At 50.1% G+C, this 22,312-nt stretch overlaps 1 protein-coding gene across 3 annotated transcripts in view; it reads left to right on the top strand.

The window, feature by feature from the left end:
• Crtc3 (CREB regulated transcription coactivator 3) overlaps positions 1-3,764 on the top strand; it is a 106,711-nt gene extending 102,947 nt beyond the window's left edge. For 2 of the 3 annotated variants that reach the window (XM_038314245.1, XM_038314244.1), the window contains exon 15: positions 319-3,764. In XM_038314245.1, the coding sequence (XP_038170173.1) occupies positions 319-527 (209 nt within the window). In that variant the 3' untranslated portion in view covers positions 528-3,764. The remainder of the gene's footprint in view (positions 1-318) is intronic. The other variant, XM_038314246.1, reaches the window with a different exon arrangement.
• Positions 3,765-22,312: the final 18,548 nt, after the last annotated feature.

The raw sequence follows: 22,312 nt of genomic DNA, 5'->3' as shown, positions 1-22,312 counted from the left end.
GAACCATCTAAAAGCGGGGAACTACAAACATTCAAAGATTTAGTTAGACATGGCAGTATATATTTGAGATTCAAGCCCTTGGGGAGCTGAGACAGGGATTCCCTTGATTTTGAAGCCTACTTAGGCTACATACAGAATGAGACCCTGTCTAAAAAAAAACAAACATCAATTCCAGGGGAAGAGCTATGGGCCTGGGAGTGGTCAGTGCATGGCACTCGCCGTCCCGCCTGGCCTGTCTGGGAAGGTGACAGGATAGAATGCTGGGGATTGCCACTCTTTAGCTCTCCTGTCACTGAATCTCCTCTCCGCTCCTTTCAGAAGATCCAAGCACCAACCTGTTTAAAGGCCTGAGTGGGGGGCTATCGGGCATGCCTGAGGTCGGCTTGGACATGGACACTCCATTTCCACTGGAAGAGGAGCTGCAGATCGAACCCTTGAGCCTGGATGGACTCAACATGTTAAGTGACTCCAGCATGGGCCTGCTGGACCCCTCTGTGGAGGAGACATTTCGAGCTGACCGGCTCTGAGCAGAATACAGTGGAGCAGGGGACTGAAATGGCCAGAGAGCAGAGGCGAGAATGTAGCCAGCAAACACCCTAACATCAGCATCAGCGTGGAGGGAGCCATGCTGTCCCAGGCTCTCCCCTGAAGTCCTAGCTCAGAGGTCATGGCTTTTCTAGGCACAGCTGCATCCTGCCTCTCCGGCCTGTGACACCGTTGTACTGCCGCAGGCCAGCTGCTGTGGAGCTTCTGATGACTGAGGTCACCGTGTCACCCTTCATTCTTTGCTGGCCGTCTAGTCAGCGTGTAAACGTAGCAAGTGCTGTGTAACAGGTGCCTCCGTAGCACCACCAGAGCTCCGACCCACATGTCCCAGTCAGCACCGAAGATGGGAAGAAGTCAGCATCAGTTGGGGCCACAGACCCACGGAGTTGGTTCAGCACCACACACGGTACCAGAGCACCACGATGCCTTTCTGTCTGACCGCCAAGGCCAGGCACCCTCCAGCTGGCGGATATTCTGGGCCTAGCCATTGCTCTGCCAGATGATGTAATGAAGAGGAAGACGCTTACCCACCCGTCCCAGGGCAGGCTGTCGTTAGCAGGCTGAGCTCAGTTTGCTCGCTCTCAGTCTGGTACCTCTTTGCTGCTGCTTCCCTGCGCATGGACAGGAGAGGGAGACACCTTTGCTCCCTGAAAAGAGTTCCTGGAGCCAGAACGAGCCTAAAGAGGGCAGTGCTCCTTTTAGGAGGCGGGGCGGGGGCACGTCCCTGCACAAGGTGCCCTCCATCTTAGCCCCTGAAGCCCCACCGGGCAGAGCTGCTGGGACTCCTGTCAGTGCAGCAGCTGAACGGCCCCTTCCCTCCCCAGCTGTCTCTGTGTGATGCAATCCCACTAGACTGTAAGCTCTGAGAGGGCAGGAACTGTGCCTTGTTCCTTACTGAACCCCTAGTGCCTGACAGGAATGAGGGCTGTGTGACTAGCCGGCCGTGGACGATTGACTAGATATGCCATGCGTAATAGGGCGGACTGACTGTAGCTATCGCTAGTCCCTGCTTGAGCTCAGAGCTTCAGCCTTCTCTCACTGGTGCCTTCAGCTCACACTCACCTGGATATGCCTTACCACACTGGATGACCAGCTCCGCACTCACTTGGATATGCCTTACCACACTGGATGACCAGCTCCGCACTCACTTGGATATGCCTTACCACACTGGATGGCCAGCTCCGTCACTAGGCGCAGCAGCCATCCTCCTCGGGATTACGTCCCTCAGCAGCTAGGCAGGAATCATCCAGAATGGCTGGGCACACCAGAGCCCCTAAGTGTGGGACACCTGGGCTCTTCACTAGGCCCCCACTGTAGAATCTTCCTACTCAGACCCATGCTTTTTATTCTAAATTGCCTAAAATAGAGGTGCATAGTAAATGAGACTGGATTCGTGGGACTCTCATGATGCATTAACACCTTATCGCCCAATAATCTGACCAGATTCTACCACTACTGCCTCCTGGCCCTGATTGGGGAAGTGGTGGTGCCCATGTAGCCTTCAGGGAAGGAACCAGGCCTGAGGAGATGGCAGGGATGGGGCTAAAGGATATCCTTTGCTCAGACAGCTGCTACCCTCCCTGAAGGCGAGTGTAGCCCAGGCTCATTGACTTTTCCACCCAGGCAAGCAAGGATGAAGTAGAAGGAAGCCAACACATCTGTGCCTGTGGCGAGCGGAGCCTGCACACAGGACCCTGGCTCCCACACCTCTCTACATCTTGTCAGCATCTTCTCTTAGGTCTTCTCCATGATCCTTCAAACAGCGCTGATGGTGCTGTACTCCACGTTCCTCTAGGACCCAAGCATTGTGTATTCCCTTTAACCTCCAGCTCTGCGGTCTCCGTCCAGTTCCACCCGCCAGAAGATGCCCCTGGCCTCTGCTTGTGAGCCCTGTTCCCAGTGGAACTCATACGCTTTATGCCTGAGATCAGAGAGGAGCGACTTTAGTTAAAGTGGAAGCTTTTCATTCTTCAAGCTGCCCTGCACCCCACTGTGCCCACGGAAGCCAGCTCCCGTCAGAGGCCCCACCATGCCCACTGAAGCCAGCTCTTCTGTCAGAGGCCCCACCATGCCCACGGAAGCCAGCTCCTCTGTCAGAGGCCCCACCATGCCCACGGAAGCCAGCTCCTCTGTCAGAGGCCCCACCATGCCCACGGAAGCCAGCTCCTGTCAGAGGCCCCACCATGCCCACGGAAGCCAGCTCTTCTGTCAGAGGCCCCACCGTGCCCACGGAAGCCAGCTCTTCTGTCAGAGGCCCCACCGTGCCCACTGAAGCCAGCTCCTGTCAGAGGCCCCACCGTGCCCACAGAAGCCAGCTCCTCTGTCAGAGGCCCCTGAAATCAGATCTCAGCCTTTGGGCAGGGACCGGTGCTGATGTAAGAGTTTAGAGAAAGGGGTCTCAGCACAATCTGCTCTCTGCATCGTGCCTTATCCATGGAATTATTACATCAGGAGAAGACCGCCTTGTAACGGGAGACCCCAAGACCCCATACCCTGAATTACCCTCCCCCTGGGATATTCTCCAGCTGATGGGCTAGTACTGGCAATGGGGGAAGTCGGTAAAAAACAAAGACAATACAATGTAGCACTGAATTAAATCTGCTGTTAGGTCCACCAACCCGATCTTCTCTTCTCGTGGGAGAAACTTTAAGCCACTGGAGAGCCCACCCTGTCTAGATGGTGTTGAGGACAGGACACCAGGAGACCTTGTCGCCCTACCCTAGCCATGTAGGCCTGCATGCACTCGCTGCTGCCCTAGGCCTCGGCACTGAAGTGGCTGCAGGCACCCCAGCCCTACCTGGTCACAGCTGTACTCGTTTTCCTAGCTGTGTGGCGGTCGTGGGGTGTAGGATGTGAGCGTGAGGAGAAACGCTTGGATCCCGTCCCAAATCAGTTCTCCTTTGCCCTGCTCCCTCTCCTAAGTCTACTCTATCCTCGGAGCTGAAAAGTGGTGTATTCATGCTCGTGCACGTATCTGAAGACATTTCCTGTTCGGACTCTCCAGGGCTCTTCTGATTTATGCACAGATGGTTCCCAGCGTTTCCACTGCTCCAGGATGGGGCCATCCCAGCAACTAATCAGACTTCCTGCCAGTGTCCTAACTCCCGGCCCTTTGTTAAGCAATATTGACAGATTGGACTTTGTATAAAGTAGCTTCCAAGTTTTATAATGCATCATTTTACATCTTTCGTAATTAAAAGCAGCACAATATGGTTGTATCTGCTCTCCGTGTTTCTCTTCGACCTTGAGTGCACCGGCTTAGTGGGCAACTTCGCTGGCTGCTTCTGCCTACTTGGCTGGCACTCCCTGATTTCTGAACATTGGCTGGGTCCTTCACCAACCCACCTACTGCACTGTCTCATTACAAATGCAAGGTGCACAGTCCCTTTGAGACTGGGTAACAAGGACAGGGCACCCTGGATGCTGTCTCTGCCTCCTCCTGCCTCCGCCGAAGGCCCCACCTGCTCCTTACCCAGCTGCTGTCCTGGACCAGCCTTGATCATCTTCCCATGCCTTCTGCCCTGGTCATAAGCCTCTTCTCTTTCAAGGAGGCACACTCCTTCAGCTACACTGAGTACTGTCTGAGGGTGACTCCTGAGATCTTCTGCAGAAATCTCACCTCTGGGCAGTACGTTCGGATCCCTGCATCTCAGCTCCGGCCCACACACCTTGTTCTTGGACCCATTGTAAATCCTGCAGTTCTCTCAGCATGCTTGGCCTCTTCAGGCTCCCTACCCCTCCCTCCCAACTTGGTCCTCAGGATTAGCAGCCTCCAGGATGCCCTCAGGAAGCTCCTTTTTCTCCCCACACCTGGCCTTTGACCTTCAGAAACCCAGCAAGCCCACCCTGCCATTATCCCAATCTTTGGCTCTCCTCAGAGCCTTCACTCTCGTCCGACCCCCCCCCCCCCCATGCAGTCAGCACCAGCTCTCCTTCCTCTGCTGTTCCCTATTTCATCCTTTCTCCCCTCAGTCTGCCCAACTCTCTCACTGCCTTGTCTCCCCTCCCCCACTCAGCCCCCCCCAACCTGGGTTTCATTTTTCATGTGTCATCTCTCTGCTCTTCCTCCAAGAACTGCCCCCACCCTCAGCCTGTGCATCTGCCTCAGTCTCCTTCCTAAAATAGAAAACCTTTCTTCAAGCCCCACTTCTCCTCAGACCACAAGCTGTCTCCTTCCTTTCCGTGAAGGCAGATCAACACAGCCATCGCCTCCTGCACCCGGCTTCAAACCCCCTCGGCCTCGTCATGTTAGCTCCTGTCCTGCTGGACCGACCCCCTCCCTCAAACCCTCTCTACCTGCAGTAAACCTTTCCTTGTCCTTTTTGTTTGGGGTTTTTGTTTGTTTGTTTGTTTGTTTGTTTGTTTTCGAGACAGGGTTTCTCTGAAGCTTTGGAGCCTGTCCTGGAACTAGCTCTTGTAGACCAGGCTGGTCTCGAACTCACAGAGATCCGCCTGCCTCTGCCTCCTGAGTGCTGGGATTAAAGGCGTGCACCACCACTTTCTTGTTCTACACTCAGGTCCTAGGTCACCTGTATGACTCTCGCCACTGCCCCAGGCTCCCTGATCCACTTCCTCCAAGCTGATGGCCCTCACCCCCTCGCATCTCCTCCACCCTCCCCACCCCTGCTTACCTGTCCTCTCGGCTCACCCACATACTGTCCCATCTTTCTGCTGCTTGACCATTGGAAATCTGTGTGTGAGAAAGCACCTTCCCTGCCTTCCATACCCACCTTCCCTCAGAGTTCTGAGTCGTGGAGAGCAGGGGTCGTGGCTGTTGACTATTGCACATCCCCGTGCCTGGCGTATAGTCAGGGCTCAGTCAGGACCTCCCAGCTGCTGAGCCCCCTCTCTCTCTGGTCACAGCTGCCACTCCCGTGCTCAAGCTGCGGCACCAACCATTCTCTCCACTCCTCAGTCCAGCCTGAGTCCTCCATGAACCACTCAGAACTCCTTCTCTGACCCCCTTCTCACCTCCTGCCTCATCCAGAAGCCTCTTTTTACATCAGCAGAGGGGTTGAGGATTTCATACATGTATACATTGTATATTGCTTGTATAACACCCTGCTTCCCTTTCAACTCCTCTCAGACCCCACCACCACCTCTCCCTCCCAACGTCATTTCCTCTTTTCATAGCCCAAGGAGTCCAATAGGTGCTGTCCTTACCTGCATAGGTGTAGGGACAGCCATCGGGACATGGGCATCCTAACGGGGCCACATCACCTCAGAGTGACAGATTTAATTTCATCTCTCTGTACCTCTAAAATGAAACAAACACCACCATATCTGACATTGGGGTGCATGGAATGGACACACACAATTCAAGAATTTACGAGTAATCTCTCAGTCAGTGTCAGCTTCTTGTAGAGACAGGGTCTAACTGTGCAGCCCTGGCTGGCCTAGAGTTCACAGAGATCTGCCTTTGCCTGTCTCCAGCACTGGAATTAAAGTCATTCACTTCCTCACCTGACAGTCATGTCCTTTCTGACCTCTCCCTCCCTCTCCCTCCCTCTCTCTCTCTCTCTCTCTCTCTCTCTCTCTCTCTCTCTCTCTCTCTCTCTCTCTCTCTCTCTCTCTCTCCCCCTCTCCCTCTCCCCCTCCCCCTCCCCCTCCCCCCCCTCCCCCCCTCCCCCTTCCCCCCCCCCTCTCTCTCCTCTCTCTCTCTCTGACATGGTTTCTCTGTGTAGCTTTGGAACCTGTCTTAGAATTTGCTCTGTAAACCAGACTGGCCTCGAACTCCCATTTTCCTATTTGTTACATGAATCGGTCCCTTTAAGGACAGTGTGTACTGATGCCTAAGAACACTGGGTTTTACAACGCTTGATTTGGAATCCCAAATATTAGCACTGGCGGATTGCTCCAAATGGACTTCGCTGTGGGCTGATATGCAGCTATGGGAAGGAAGGTCTGCAGTGAGGTCTTAGAGGTGGCTGTGTCCCCATGTGGACACTAGATGGAGCTAAGGCTCCGAGTAGTTCCCAGGACCCGGAAACAACCAGAAAGCCACTTGATCCCCCTAGGTCTCTAATGAATCTCTGATGACAGGTCACTAGCTCCTTAGCAACCACTACAGACTGTCAGACAGTGCACATCACAAGTCCCTTCCAGTCACCTAAAAGCAATGCAGGGCAAGGTGACTTTTGCACTTTTCAGAGAGGCTCAGGGTCACTAGCTACAAGGCCCTGACCTGATGGAGATTGACTCCAAGGGTCTCTTTCTGTCTCTGTACTTGTCATGGCACCAGATACCCAAGGCTTGAAGGCAAATCAATCATGAGACTGGACAGACTGGTGCACACATGCAAACCCAACACTGGGGAGGTGGAGCAGGGGCTCAGGACCAACCCCCAGCTGTATAACAAGACTGCAGCCAGCCTGGGCTACATGATGCCCTGTCTCAGAAACACACACACATATGAGGGCTGGAGAGAAAACTTGGTGGTTGAGGGTACTGGCTGCTCTTCCAGAGGACTCAGTACCCACATGGGCACTCACAACAGTCTATAACTCCAGTTCCAGGGGATCCTTTCTCTGACCTCTTTAAGCACTAGGTGCATATATTGCACAGACATGCATGTAAGAAAAATATCCAGGGCTGGAGAAATGGCTCAGTGGTTAAGAACACTGGCTATTCTTCCAGAAGACCTGAGTTCAATTCCCAGCACCCACACGCCAGCTCACAACTGTCTGTAGCTCCAGTTTCAGATCTGCTGTCATCACACAGACACGCATGCAGGCAAAACACCAATGCATAGAGAATAAAGATAGTTTTCTAACAAAAAAAGAAAAAAATACCATAGCCATAAAATAAAAAGTAAATTTGTAGGGCTGGGCATGGTGGTGCACACCTTTTATCCCAACCAGCACTCCTGAGGCCGAGAGAGGTGAGTTTCTGTGATTTCAAGGCCTGCCTGCTCACAAAGTGAGTTCTAGGATAGCCAAGGCTGTTACACAGAAAAACCCTGATTTAGAAAACCACAAAAACAAAAAACATGTTTGGGTTTTTTAATGTAAAATTGAAGAATGTTTTAAAAGGCTTTACTGTGCAGGAGAGGATGTGAGTCCGTGAACGTAGTCCCGCACTCTTCAGGAAAGAAAAGGCTTTGGTTTATAAAAGCGGTGCACACTCATGGTTGCAAAGGCAAAGTAGTGTGTGGAGCAGCCCAAAGGCAAGGCTTCTGAGTGGCGGAACCTAGAACTCCCAGAAGTCATCAGGGCTGGCACCCAGACAACACCAGTGGAGAAGTCTGCACTATGGATAACAGATAGACAAAATAACAGTTGGGTACGGAGGTGGGTCCTGTAATAGTGTTCTCTTTAGGAAAAAAAGAAATCAGTTTAACAGAACAAAGGAAATCAAAGTATGAGGAAGTTACCAAGCCGGAGAGTCGTGCTGCCTCTTAGGTTTCTGCGGTGTTTTCCAAAGAGAAACACTGAGCAGTTTGGTTTGTGCTCTGACAGGTTGGGACTGCAGAGGGCATCTCCCTGCAACCTCAGGCTTCGGGGAAGGAAGTGAGCTCACCACCACTTCCTAGCTCCTTCCACTCCCAACTTTTATGAGCTTGAGTGTTCACATTGTCAAGGCTTATACTAGTTACATCCTGTCCGGTCGCCTTTATTCCCACCATTGTCTGGGTGTGGGTTCCTTGCTCCAGCCTGTCCCTTCAGAATGGGCTTCCCATCCCTCAGCTGTTTTCATTCCTGCGTGGCTTTATCATCAGGGGGTCTTTCCAAGAAGGGCTGAGCTGGTCACAGCCATGGACATCTGGCTACTAGGCTGCAGCCTTGAAGGAAGATGGACATTTTCCACCAGGCTGGTTTATGCCTGATGTCTTGGGAAATGATTAGAAAAGACACCATCAATATACCTCCCAATCGGATTACGTGCTCAGAACTGGCAATCTGAACTTGGCTTTGTTGATATCTGCTTGAAGTTTTAGATTTGGAACTAAAGAAAATTGCTGGGCTGTCCTGGACAGGAGGCAGGTGGATGGAGGGGAGGAAAGAATGGCGCTTGGTGCTGCGTAGCCGGGAACTGGGGAGTCAGAGCTCAGTTAGACAATTCCTGCCTCAAGCTGCACATAGCCCAGTGAGGAAGCAAGACGCTGGGCTCAGTGGCTAAGAGCACCGGCTGCTCTTCCAGAGGTCCTGAGTTCAATTCCCAGCACCCACATGGTGGCTCACAACCATCTGTAAGAGAGATCTGGTGCCCTCTTCTGACCTGCAGGCAGAACACTGTATACATAATAAATAAATAAATCTAAAAAAAAAAAAAAAGACAAGTAAAACTGTGAACTAGTTGTGGTAGTGCCTGCCTAGAATTCCAGGAGGACCAGGAGGTCAAGGTCATCACCTGCTACGTAGTGAACCTGAGGCCAGCCTGGGCTACATGAGACCCTGACTCGGAAACAAAAAAAAGGAGAAAAAACAACAACAAAAGAATCTCTGGAACTTCCCGCTTAATATTTCTGAGTTGTGATTGCCAACACATAATTGCAACTGCAAAAAGTCGCACCATGGCTAAGGACAGACCGGTTACCTACAGGAGGGGCAGCAGGGAGAAAACAGAACAGAATACAAACAAGAGCCCAGGGTAGGAAATCCTAGCTTCTCGGTGAAGTGCCGGACAGGAAGGGCCTATGGGAAGGAGGAGCACTGGGGGCTAGAATCCCTGGGCACAGTGGGTGACTGTGGTAACAACAGCCTGGGCACGGCAGCTGTGGGCTAGGCTTTGCAAACTGCCTACCAGTATCTTCTTGGGCTAGCCTAGGACCCTCATGTTAGCATGCATTGCCCAAACCAGAGCTCCTGAGAGTGAAGTGAAACCCAGATAGCAGAACCAGGCCCACAGAGACAAAGGCCCCTGCTGAGGAGTAAACACGAGGCAGTACTGCTTTGGGCCGAGCTCCAGGGCTGAGTGAGAGATAGGGCTCAAATCTGTTCTCCAGCCTTCGCAAGAGGCAAGTCCCTGGCTGCCCTGTGCCTCAGTTTCTTTATAAAACAAGGAGAGGGATGTCCCCATGTTGTCATGCCCCCTCACCTCCATAGGGTGAGCTTCCCAAATAGTAGCATTTTCCCAATGATTCTTTTGATTTAGGTTTTATTGTTTGTTATTTTGTATTTGTATTTATTTTGTTATTTCATAGCCCATGCCAGCCCCCAACTGCTATGTATTGGAGGACAATTCTGAACTCCCCACTTCCTGTTTTCCCACCTCTCAAGTGCTGGAATTGTGGGCCTATGCCGCCACAGTTTTTTTGTATAAAAAAATTTTTTTTTTGTATAAAAATGAGCCCTTTATTACCAGACATCAGACCATGGGAAAATGTGTTTTGAGGGCCATTGAGTCCACGCTGTGAAGTGGGCTCCTCACTTGGCTTTTGTGACCTCTCAGAAGGGTCACGTGTGTTCCTCTGCACCTGCTCCGGAGTCAGCATAGCTAGCAGCCAACAGCTGTGCTCTGCCTTCTCAATGTACCAATGCTCAGGTTTGGGAGCCTGCAGACCAACGTCCAACAGAGCCTGCTTGTCCTATACTCGTTCCAAGCCTCCGTTTAAAACCAGGTTCTTCTCTGATGGTTTCTGCAGGGACTTTGATTCTGTCCAAAAACTGTGCAGACCTCTCGGGGTCTTTTTATTAAACCCGAGATGGAGCCCTGCAAACTGGAAGCCACTTAGACCCTCACTTCCCAGAAGTAGGCCATGGAATCCCACGCTACTGGCCCCATCCACACAAGCCCATCAGATGCGCTCTCTTTCTCTCTCTCTCTCTCTCTCTCTCTCTCTCTCTCTCTCTCTCTCTCTCTCTCTCTCAGGAGTCTGAAGCACTAGTAGGAGAGACACAGAGTCTTGGAATGACTCAACTTCAACCAAATTAATGGCCATGCCCCAGAGGGAAGGTTCTGGGAGGCCCACTTGGTCAGTACTTCCTCAGCCCACGTGCCTCTCTGCGGGCTTTCTTCTCAGAACCCTGCAGTATCAATTCAGCCGGCACTCTCCCTGAGGACCCTCTGTGGTGCCCAAGCTCTGCCTGCCTTCTCCCTGGAGTCAGTCAAGGCTTTGGGGGCTGATGAAACACGTCACAGCTCAGGCTTTCTGAAGCTCCTTGGGCTGACTCCCGGGAGCTTCCTGTGTGACTGACCCCACAGCGTGTCCTCAGCCACTGCTTTCCATCACTTCTCACCCAGGGGCCTGAAAGTCAGCATTCATCGGAGCAAGGTCTGACAAGCCATGGTCCTGCAGAGTGCTGGGGTGGGGGGCGGCGTGCACTAACGGGGACTTGTGTAAGGCTTGGGGTGCTGGCTTTGTGGTTTAGGGTTACTTGTACTAGAGGACTTCGTAGCATCTTCAGCGTGCCAGTCTGTCTCCAAGGGGTTGGCGTGACCATCAGTAGTTTCCAAACCGAGCCCTGAACCCTTTCAGTCTGGAACATCTTGTGGGGCCATGATGGGGAGAGGTCAATGGATGAGACCAGAGGGAAGGGAAAGGATGCCACCAGATACAAGGAAAAGACGAGACACTGTGGAACTTCCGGTACGGGGAACCAAGTGAGGGTCAGAGACCGACCCACTGATGTTCTTAAAAAGAGTTTCACTGAGCTGGGTGGTGGTGGTACACACCTTTAATCCCAGCACTCGGGGAAGCAGAGGCAGGTGATTCTCTGTGAGTTCGAGGCCAGTCTGGTCTACAAAGCTAGTTCCTGGACAGCCAGGCTGTTACACAGAGAAACCCTGTCTGCTGTTTTTAAATGGTTTTTAGTTGTGTGAAGGTGTTGGGAGTCTGCACGTGGATATGAACACATGATCACCAGAGGCTTCAGTTCCCTGGAGCTGGAGAGCCAGGCAGCTGTGAGCCACCTGATCTGGGTGCTGGGAATCAAACTTGGAACTTCTGGGAAAGCAGCAAGCGCTCTCAACTGCCGAGCCATCTCTCCAGCCCCTCATAAATGTTCTTACTGTAATATTAATACTCAAATAGCCAAGAAAGCATGTTCGAGGGCCCGAAACTACGGCTCAGCAGTTAAGAGCACCAACTGCTTTCCCAGAGGACCTGGGGTTGATTCCCAGCACCAACATGGTACTTCACAACTGTCTGTAACTTCAGACCCAAGAAATGGGATCTGAAACCCTCTTCTGGGCTCCAGTGGGGGGCAAGCACTCATGTACTCATGTGGTACACACACACACACACACATATCACCCATATACAGTATACGGGGGGGATTTTTTTTCTTTAAGAAAGAATTTGAGACCGCTACTGATTGGAGAGGACACCATTACCTGTGAAGAGCACCCGCTGGTGACCTCTCATGGCCTTATGGTGACCATTTGAAGGCTTCCAGCCCATCAGCTAGAAGTGGGTTTTATGTTCGAATTCAAATAATTCTTCCTGGTCATCTCATTTTCATGGATGATGACAGTGTGACTGACAAATGCACACTGATTTGTTGTTGTTTGTTTTCGAGACAGGGTTTCTCTGTGTATTTTTTACTGTCCTGGAACTCACTCTGTAGACCAGTGGTGTGGGAAGTCCTGTATATGTGTTGCTTTTATTGGTTAATGAATAAAGAAACTGCCTTGGCCTGTGATAGAGTAGAGCTAGGTCAGGAACACTAAACTGAATGCTGGGAGAAAGAAGGCAGAGTCAGGAGAAGCCATGTAGCCCGACCAGAGACAGATGCTGGAGAGACCCTTCTGGTAAGTCACAGCCATGTGGCAATACACAGATTAATAGAAATGGGTTAACCAAAGATATAAGAGTTAGCTAGCAATATGCTTAAGTGATTGGCCAAGCAGTGATTTAAATAATATAGTTTCTGTGTGATTATTTTGTGGTCTGGGCAGCCGGGAACAACCAAGCGGCCTCCTACTACAGACCAGACTGGCCTCGAACGCACAGAGATCCTACTTCCTCTGCCTCCCAAGTGCTGTGATTAAAGGTGTGCACCACTGTGCCTAGCAAAATGCACATTTGTTAAGAACTCAGGCGCCTGCTAAAATCATTATTTGCAGATGAATCTAGGCTAGTTGGTTTAGAGAAGACTAGATTAAAACCACAAGAAAGTGGTGGGCATAGTTTTACACACCCTCAATGCCAGCTATATAAGACAACTAATCAGGAAGTTCATTGAGCTACCTAGAGAGCACCAGGCCAGGGACTGGAGCGGTGACTCACTCGGTAAGTACCTGCCATGTAAGGATGAAGACCTGTGTTTGGATCACCTGTACACATGTAAAAGCCTGGTGCATTGTTGCACCAGGTTGCATGTCTGTAACCAGCTCTGAGGAAGACAGAAACAGGAGATCCCTGGATTGATGAGCTCCAGGTTTGGTGAGACCATGTGCAAAAAAATAAAGTGGAGAAAGATCGAGGAAGATGCCCAGCCTCCATGCTCACACACATGCAAATGGTCCCACGCACACACATGCACAAACTCATGTGCACAGACATGTAATGGTCTGTCCTGTTTAAGAGACAACACCCCCATCTCCACCCCACCCTCCCATCCACCAGAGCAAGCCCATCTTCCTTCCTCGGGCATCCAACCTGAGCTCTCTCTTTTCTGTCTCCTGTCTCTCTCCAAAGAGGTAGCTTCTCCTATCCTCCCCCCTGTTTCTCTCTCTCTCTCTCTCTCTCTCTCTCTCTCTCTCTCTGCCTCTCTCTCCTCGTCCCCCTTCTCCCTCCCTCTCCCCTTTCCCCTTCCCTCCCATAGCCCACTAAACCCCTTCCAACCTTGTCTCTCACCCTTCCCAGCTCCTCATGGGACCGGCTGACCCACTGAGGTCTGTCACCCGCCCAGCAGCTCCCTACCTGGGACCCACTGCTGCCCCTCAGGGAACAGCGCCATTTTATTCTTACCATTACGCATATACCACACACACTCACATATACACACACAAAGAGAGTTTCAGGCCAACCCAGACTAGAGTGTCTCAACAGCCCAAAACAACCTCCCAACAAGAAATAATAAGAAAAATGTTCTCTAGTTCTACAAAAAGTTGCAGTGGCTTCTTGCTTCTTCCTGGAAGCATGCAGCACACACATGTAGTCCAAATCGTTTTTTTTAAACATTTATTTATTTATTTATTTATTTATTATACAATATTCTGTCTGTGTGTATGTCTGCAGGCCAGAAGAGGGCACCAGATCTCATTGCAGATGGTTGTGAGCCACCAAGTGGTTGCCGGGAATTGAACTCAGGACCTTTGGAAGAGCAGGCAATGCTCTTAACCACCGAGCCATCTCTCCAGCCCCCATGTAGTCCAAATCTTACTACCTCGAACCCACACCTCAGTGGATCATATAAAGGATCCCGTGGAGAAGAGAAGGCCCCTTTCCAACTGTAAAAAAAAAAAAAAAAAAAAAAAACCACAGTCCAGAGGGAGGCAGGGACTGAGGAAGACGGAAGGCAACGCTGGCTTCCTTAAGCACACCAACACTCAAAGGTTGTCTTGGTCATGATGAAGTATATACTAATTTAAACAACCACGATCCATATATTGCTCAGCGCTAACTACTTTTGAAATTCCGTCTGTGCTCAGCAAGAGCTGTACCACAGGTGGGTTGATGCTCAGGGTATCAGTCTTTCTGGGGGGACAGTTTGGTCCCCACTACCAGCGGAATCATTGAGGTCTTTTAAGGAAACATGATAAAATAGTTTCATATTCTTGGACTAGAGAAAAAGCTCCCTAAGCAAAATCTCTAGAAATCCTGAGATTTGACCTCATAAAAAGGAAAAACCTCTTAAAGCTGGAGCCCACATCAAAGATAAAGAACACATGACAGATACGCCATGCAGTTTGCATAATTACCCTAAGACACAGAGGGCCCCTCCCATCAGAGGGTGCAGCCTCGCAGCCCAATACGGCCACAGCCCAAGGATAAAAGCAGTCAATTTATAGGGAAGAAACCCGATAGACAGCTGTTGAGAAATGGCCTTGCTGCTCACTGTGGATCAGAGAAATGCACATTTTAGGATGGATTGTAGCTAGCATCCGCAGGAAGAAGGGAGTGCACCTGCAGACTGTGGGCATTGCTCTTGGTTAGCCTTCCGAAGGGCCTTGGAAAGAACCTGCCAACACGTCAAATGTGCTGATAAACCTCTAGCTATTTGGCTTTTGGCAATCCAGACTCAACGAACACTTGGCAAGGCATGTGAGAAAATGGCATCGTGGGAACCGCAGGAGTGGGAAGAAAAGGAAGGAAGGAACAGCTCACTTTTGTAGAGAGAGAGCGCTTGCATGTGTAGCACCTGCACAAGTGGTGTATGTGTGCATGGGTAGGTGCCCATGGGGCTGTGCCCATGGGGCTGTGTGCATGCCAGAGGACAGCGTTCCTACCTCACCTGTCTCTTTCTTTTTTGCTTTTTTGTTTTGCTCAAGAACAATCTTACTGGAGTTTAAAAGAAAAGAGAAAAGGAAAAGGTGAGCACTGAGTTTTTCTCAGTCCCGGGCAGGCCTCAGCAGAGCCTCTGGGCAGGCTCGGCTGGCTCCTCCCACTTGATGTTGTAAACAGGTTCTTCTTATTGTTCCGCTGTCCTGCATGCCCCAGGCCATTCTCCTGATTTCAAATGTGCACCCACTGTGTCCATATTTTTTTCTTTTTTAAAAAATATTTATTTATTTATTATGTATACAATATTCTGTCTGCATGTATGCCTGAAGGCCAGAAGAGGGCACCAGACCCCATTACAGACGGTTATGAGTCACCATGTGGTTGCTGGGAATTGAACTCAGGAACTTTGGAAGAGCAGGCAATGCTCTTAACCACTGAGCCATCTCTCCATCCCCAGATTTTTTTCTTTTTAACATGGGTTCGCGATCAAATTCAGGTTATCAGGTGCAGGCCTGCCTACAAACACTTTTCCCGACTGAGCCATCTCGCCTGCCTGCCCTTTTGTTGTGTTTTGGACGCGAGCATCAGATATCCCAGACTGACCTAGGACTCACAAGGTAGCTGAGGCTGACTTTGAACTTCCAACCCTCCTGCTTCTGCATCCTGAGTGCTGGGATTACAGGTGTGCCCTACCATGCCTGGTGTGTGCTACGCTGGCAAGAAATCCCAGGACTTCATTCATGCTAGGTAAACACCAACTCTCTCTGCCAACTGAGTTACGCCTCAGCCCAGTTTGGTATTGTATTTATTTTGTAATGAACACTAAGAAGGAAAATTGATTTTTATAAAAAGAAAAAAAGGGGGAAATGTTCAATATCTGCTTCCAGGAAGTTGGAAGAGTGAACTGAAATTCTAGGACTTTCTGCACAAATGTCTACCCAGCCCAGATATTGGCCACTGCCAGCACAAAGAAGACCGAGAGAGACACAGCATCCATGCAATCCAGCCTCTCCCAAGGGAAGAGGGGAAAGTCGAGGAAGCCCCGCCCAGGGAGCCCTGCCCCCACCTCGTGCCGCTCCAGCCTGGCTGGAGGCAGACACAGGGTAGGGTGTAGCCACCAGGTGGGCACCGTCGTGACAGAGAACAGCCCAGGATAGGGAACAGGCCCACAACCAGTCCTCCAGCATCTGGTGTGGAATTGAGAAGACGGCTCACCCACGTCATCCCCCAGTGCAGAGCATTCACAGGGAGAAAACCTGGATGCTGAGGGCCAGGCCCGCAATGAAGCTGGACTCCGGTGACTGTGCTGTGGATTGCGTCCCTTCTCCTTGCCTCCAACATACACCTTCCTCTCGTAGTCTTGTCTCTCTCCGAACCAATTTCTTCCGGAAACGAGGGTCAAAACAGCCAACACCTACTGAGCATGGGCACTGTGGTGATGTGAGAATGGCATCCAAGCCTCAGATATTTGAAAACTTGATCCGAAGTTGGTGACCCAGTTACGCAACTTCAGGGGACGTGGTCTTGCTGGAGGAAATATGTTGGGAGCGGGGAGGTTTTGAGGGGTTTAAAAGACTCTCGCCATTTCTGATTCTCTCTCTGCTTCCTGTTTGTGGTTAGAGAGACGGGAGCCCTCAGTTCCGCTTCCAGATCTAGTCGGGGTGCTCGCCTGATGCCACACTCCCAGGCAGGGATGGTGATGATTGGGAACTCTCTGGAACCATAAGCCTCAAAGAAACCGTTTCTCCTATCAGTTGCCTTCGTGATTGAGTTTTATCGCGACAAGAGAGAAGTTACCAACACAGGTACTCACCAGTCGGACCCCATACTAACTGGGAATAAAAGACTGAGGTAGCAAGCCCCCCAAACTTAAGGGCTGAAAATACCAAGTGTGCATCTCACACACTTCTCCGTCAGGGTCAGGAATCTGGCGCTACTTCTTTAGGTTCTGACTCAAGATGTGAGTTATAGGCCTGATATGGGTTGAGTGCTGGGGTGCTGGTGCATAATTTAAGTCCTAGCACTTGAGAGGCTGAGGCAGGAGGATTGAGTGTGGCCTGAGCTATACAGCAAGACCTTGTATTTACTTTCGTTTTGTTTTTCGGAGACAGGCTTTCTCTGTGTAGTCCTTACTGTCCTGGGACTCACACTGTAGACCAGGCTGGCCTCGAACACACAGATTTGCCTGCCTCTGCTTCCCAAGTGCTGGGATTAAAGGTGTGCACCTCCACCACCGCCACCCAGCCAAGACCTTATCTTTAAAAAAAAAGAAAGAAATGTGACGGTATGCACCTGTAATCCCCTGGTGTGAATGGCTCCTCCTCTTTCCAGCTGCAAGTCCTTCTCTACCCACCTCCACTTAACCAAACACACCAACCCTCCCTCTTCTGAGGCACCCCAGGTCACCCTTTGCCTTCTGCCCACTTATCCAGCATTCTCTTTCTTAACTCTTCCCTGTCTGTGCCTGGTTCCTTGTCATATTTCAGACTCCTCTCCAGGCTTCCCTGACTGTGTCCCCCTCTCACTGTGCAAACCTCCTGCTGACATTGGGCTCTGTGGGAAACCGTCTTAATTTGATTGTTGCCTTTCTCTGTGTGTCAGTAAGTGCCCTTGGCTTCGAGCAACAGATTTCTCTCCAGCTGACTCAAGCTTAGAGAGAACTTTATTAAAGAATATTAGAGCATCCATCAATGAGGCTTAGAGGCCCTCCTGCTGGGCACTTCACAGATGGACACCCCCACAGGGTGACCTTCTACCACTGAGAGCCAAGTGGTCATTCACAGTGGTGGTTCCATGTGATTATAATGGAGCCCAGGAAACACACAGCGAAACAAAAGTCAAGAAAGGAGCCAGGTGGTGGTGGCACACGCCTTTAATCCAAGCACTTGGGAGGCAGAGACAGGTGGATCTTTGTGAAGAAAAGGCCAGCCTGACTAGAGAGTGAGTTCCAGGGCAGGGACCAAAGCTAAAAAAAAAAAAAAAAAAAAAAAAAAAAACAAACAAAAAAAACAAAACAAAAAACAAAAAAAGAAAGGGTTGGAGAAAGGGCTTAACATTCAGGTGTGCTCACTAATCTTGCAGAGGACCTGGGTTTGGTTCCTAGCTCCCACATAGCAGCTTAAACCACCGTAACTCTGCATATAAATAAAATATTTTTAAAAAGCAAGAAGGAAGAGGAGAGGGGTAGGAGACTGACTTACAGGTAAGAGTTTCAAGCAGCTTTTGCAGACTCCAGTTAGCTTCTTAAGAAGCCAGAGCTGACTTGATGGCTCAGCGGGTGAAGCAATTGCTCTGACTTCTGCTTGGTCCCTAGAACCTATGTATCTGTAAAGCTTGGCACAGCGACATGTGCTTCTGATCCCAGTGCTGGGGAGGCAGAGACCGGTGGGTCACTGGGGCTTCTCTTCGGCCAGCCAGCTTAGTCTCTTTAGCAAGGTCCAGGCCACTAGGACCACCTAAAGGACAATATCTCTTGCCTGTACTTGACAGGCACATACATATACACACACATTAAAAAAAAAAAAAAAGACTGGGAAATGGTAGCACACGCCTTTAATCCTAGTACTCAGGGAGGCAGAAGCAGGTGGATCTCTGTGAGTTCGAGGCCAGTCTGGTCTACAGAGTGACAGCCAGAGACACAGAGAAATCATGTCTCAAAAACAGAAAGAAAGAAAGAAAGAAAGAAAGAAAGAAAGAAAGAAAGAAAGAAAGAAGGGAGGGAGGGAGGAAGGGAGGGACGGAGGGAAGGAGGGAGGGAGGGAGGGACGGAGGGAAAAGGAGGGAGGAGGGAGTGACGGAGGGAGGAGGGAGGGAGGACGGGAAGGAGGGAAGGAGGGAGGGAGGGAGGGAGGGAGGGAGGAAGGGAGGGAGGGAGGAAGGGAGGGAGGGAGGGAGGCAAGAAAGGAAGGAAGAAAGGAAGAAAGAAAGAAAAAAAGGCTAACTTTTTTCTGAAAATATAAACCACCCCATCCCCTTTGCTGGTTTTTCTGTCCATCTTGCACAAGTTTGGGTGTATTCAGTAAGAAAGGACTGCCATCAGATTATCATGTAGGCAAGTTTGTGGGGGGTACTTTGTGATTGATGATGTGGGGGCCCTAGTTCCACCGTAAACAGTGTCGTCCTTGGGCCAGTGACTCTGAGAGAAATACTACGGCAGGCCGAGCCCATTATGAGAAGCAGATGAAATAAACCATCTCGACCCTAGGTTGCTTTTGATCAGTGTTTTATCATGGCAATGGAAAGTAAACTCAGACACCTATCAACACTAAAATATCTTTTTTTTTTTTTTTTTTTTGGACAGGGTTTCTCTGTGTAACAGCTCTAGCTGTCCTGGAATTAGCTCTTGTAGACCAGGCTGGCCTCGAACGCACAGAGATCCGCCTGCCTCTGCCTCCCAAGTGCTGGGACTAAAGGCGTGCGCCACCACCACCTAGCTAAAAATATCTTCATTAACAAGAATGTCCATAGTCATTAAATGCTCACAGCAAATCTCTTACGGAGAAAAGAAGCAAATCAATAAAATCATCATGCACATGTTTCTTAAGAGGAAGAGCCTCGGCTTAAGGAGGGGTTTTAGAAGAAGACACCTCACAGCGGGAGGTGATAGCCCCATGAGTGTCACAGTCCCTGAAGACCAGCCGATAGGACAAGCACACGAGGGGATACAATGATACTGCTGGCCCTGAGCCTAGGTGGCTAAGAGTAATGAGTGTGCTTGGATCTTATTGTTTTGTTTTATTTAGTGTGTGTGTGTGTGTGTGTGTGTGTGTGTTTGAATACAGTGTCCTTAGAGGCCAGAAGAGTGCATAAGATTCTCTGGAAATGCGTGATAGAAGATAAACTTGGGTCATCTGCAAGAGAAACACGCACTTTAAAAAATTATAATGTAAGCTGGGTGGTGGTGGCGCACGCCTTTAATCCCAGCACTTGGGAGGCAGAGGCAGGCAGATCTCTGTGAGTTCGAGACCGGCCTGGTCTACAAGAGCTAGTTTCAGGACAGGCACCAAAGCTACAGAGAAACCTTGTCTCAAAAAAAAATTATAATGTATATTCATGTTTTGTCTGCATGTATATCTCTGTGCCTCAAGTGTGCCTGGCCTATGGAGGCCAGTAGAAGGCATCAGATCCCCTGAAACTGGAGTTACAGGCCACTGTGAGCTGTCATGTGGGCTCAGGGAATTGAACCCAGATCCTCCAGAAGAACAAGCAGCCAATGCTTTTAACCACTGAGATATCTCTCTAGCCCCTTGGGTCTTAACTGTTTGATAAACATGTTTAAAAGATTTGTTTGTTTTGTTTCTGTTTTTTTGAGAACTAAGAAGTTTCTGTAATAGGGCAGACACGAAGACTCTGGTTGGCTCATCTTGTCTGGTTGTACACAGACAATGCTGTGAGCTACTAAACTCTGTCTGGGAGACTGTCTGTCCAGCTTAATCAGGAGTCTGCCTCCTGGGACACTGAGGTTCACAAGCCTAACGCAGTGCAGTGGCATCTGATCTGTGGGCTGATCCTAAAGCCTCCCTGTAAGACTATCCCATGGTCACAGTTACTCAGGAAAACTCCTTAAATTACCCATGAGTTTCTGCATTATACACTACTACCTATCAGCCAATTCTCCTTCCAGAAAGGGGACAGATGGCTGTCTCTCTGGATGACACCAGATGAAGTAGAAGGCTCTTTATGGGTCGTGGTTGTTTGAAAAATAGAGTTCTGTCTCTTGAAGAGCTGCTCTCTATGTAAGAAGCAGATGAGACCCACGTGGAGGGCCTGGGAGATGCCAGGAGGGTCCCACTAGGCTTCAGGAGAAGCAGAGCCTTCCATACCTTCTGTCTCTACTCTCTTTGTGGCTCTTTCTCTTTGTGGAACTCTAATCGGGGTTCAGGGCCCTCTCTGAGCTGTCCCCCCCTCTCCCTCTTTATTTTCCCTCAATTCTCTTCTGAACATGGCAGTAAAAAACAACCACCCCCATTGCTCTTGTTGTGTTTACACAGTTAGAGGGAGGTCTGGATACAGGAAGAAAACTAACCTGGATTCTTCCAAGCGCCCCTGGCTCCCAGAAAAAAGAGGAAAGCCACATGGTGGTCCCTATGGTCCTATTCCTTGAGCCTGACCTCTCCCATGGAATACAAGATTTGAGGTTGCAAAGTTGCCTATTCAGGGAGATCAGACAAGGACAGTGTAGAGAACGGGTGCTTCATCATCCAAGACTGGCCCTGGAGCCAGGATGAATGGGCTCTTAGGAAACTGGATTATTAAACACGAGACAGACAGGAGCAGCCTGCATGGCAAGTGGGGGCTGTTAATGAAGAGGCTGAAAGGAAACAGGAGCAGCAAGCTTTTAGGATAAAGTGTGAAGATAGAGTATGGGAGGAAAACCAGACCTGAATTTTCTGGATAAAGTGAACCTAAGAGAAGAGAGCTACTTAGAAAAATGTGTTTTCTTTGTGTGTGTGTGTGTGTGTGTGTGTGTGTGTGTGTGTGAGAGAGAGAGAGAGAGAGAGAGAGAGAGAGAGCATGGGTGTGAGTGTACGTGAGTGTGTGAGGTATGTGAGTCTATGAGTGTATGTGGGTAAGTATGTGAGTGGGTGTGGTGTGTGTGAGTGTGAGTGTGCGTGTATGTGAGAGCATGAGTGTGTGTTTATGTGTGTGTTTATGTGTGTGTGTGTGTTGTAGTTTGTACCACATGTGTGTCCCAAATGTGCTTTCAGCTTGGTTCCAGTGGTTTAGCCTTTTAGGAGGCAGGGCCTTGTGGAAGTCTTCGGGTAACTGGGGCATGCCCTTGAAGGGGACCATGGTACCTCAGCCTTGTCCTCTCTGTCTTTTGCTTCTCTGTCATGAGGTGATTGAGTTTGTCCAGCCACAGGCTGACAGACTGCCTCCCCAGGTGGAGGGCCACCAGACTGACCTTGGAGCAGTGCTCTCTGCTTCACAGCCCCATTGGTCCCGTGACTGATACAGGTGGGAGCAGGAGTGTCTGGTGGGGACAGAGCCCACTCTCGGGAGTGGCGATGGGTGTGGGAATTCTCAGATAAAAGGGCAAAATCTGGAACATTCTTCAAAAGCATCTATTTAGGGCTGTTTGTGTCACTAGACTCATAGAACACACACCAGAATGCCTGACCTTAATGTAACAGAAACTGAACTCGGATGCATTGGTGTGGGCTGAGAGTATGGCAAACGGCCATTTCTGGTGGTGGTGGTTTATAAAGTGAGGGGGTGGCACTAGCCGTGCAGAGGTCTGGGGTTCAGGAGAACCCTGTGCCTTCCTCTCCATTTTTCTATATAATAATTGAAAAGGTTCCAAGTCTCCCAAAAGAGATGTACCAAGAAGTCCCTGGGGAAGCACCTACGTGCAAGCCAGCTGAGGCCCTGCACGTCCTCTGAGGGATTTTATAATTATATGTAAATTCCTGAGGCTGGAACGGAAATTACTTCCAC

This window comes from Arvicola amphibius, chromosome 12 (assembly GCF_903992535.2).
Source record: "Arvicola amphibius chromosome 12, mArvAmp1.2, whole genome shotgun sequence".
NCBI lineage: Eukaryota > Metazoa > Chordata > Mammalia > Rodentia > Cricetidae > Arvicola > Arvicola amphibius.
The sequence above is the reverse complement of the archived record's forward strand: the minus strand, read 5'-3'. Positions and strand labels throughout refer to the sequence as shown.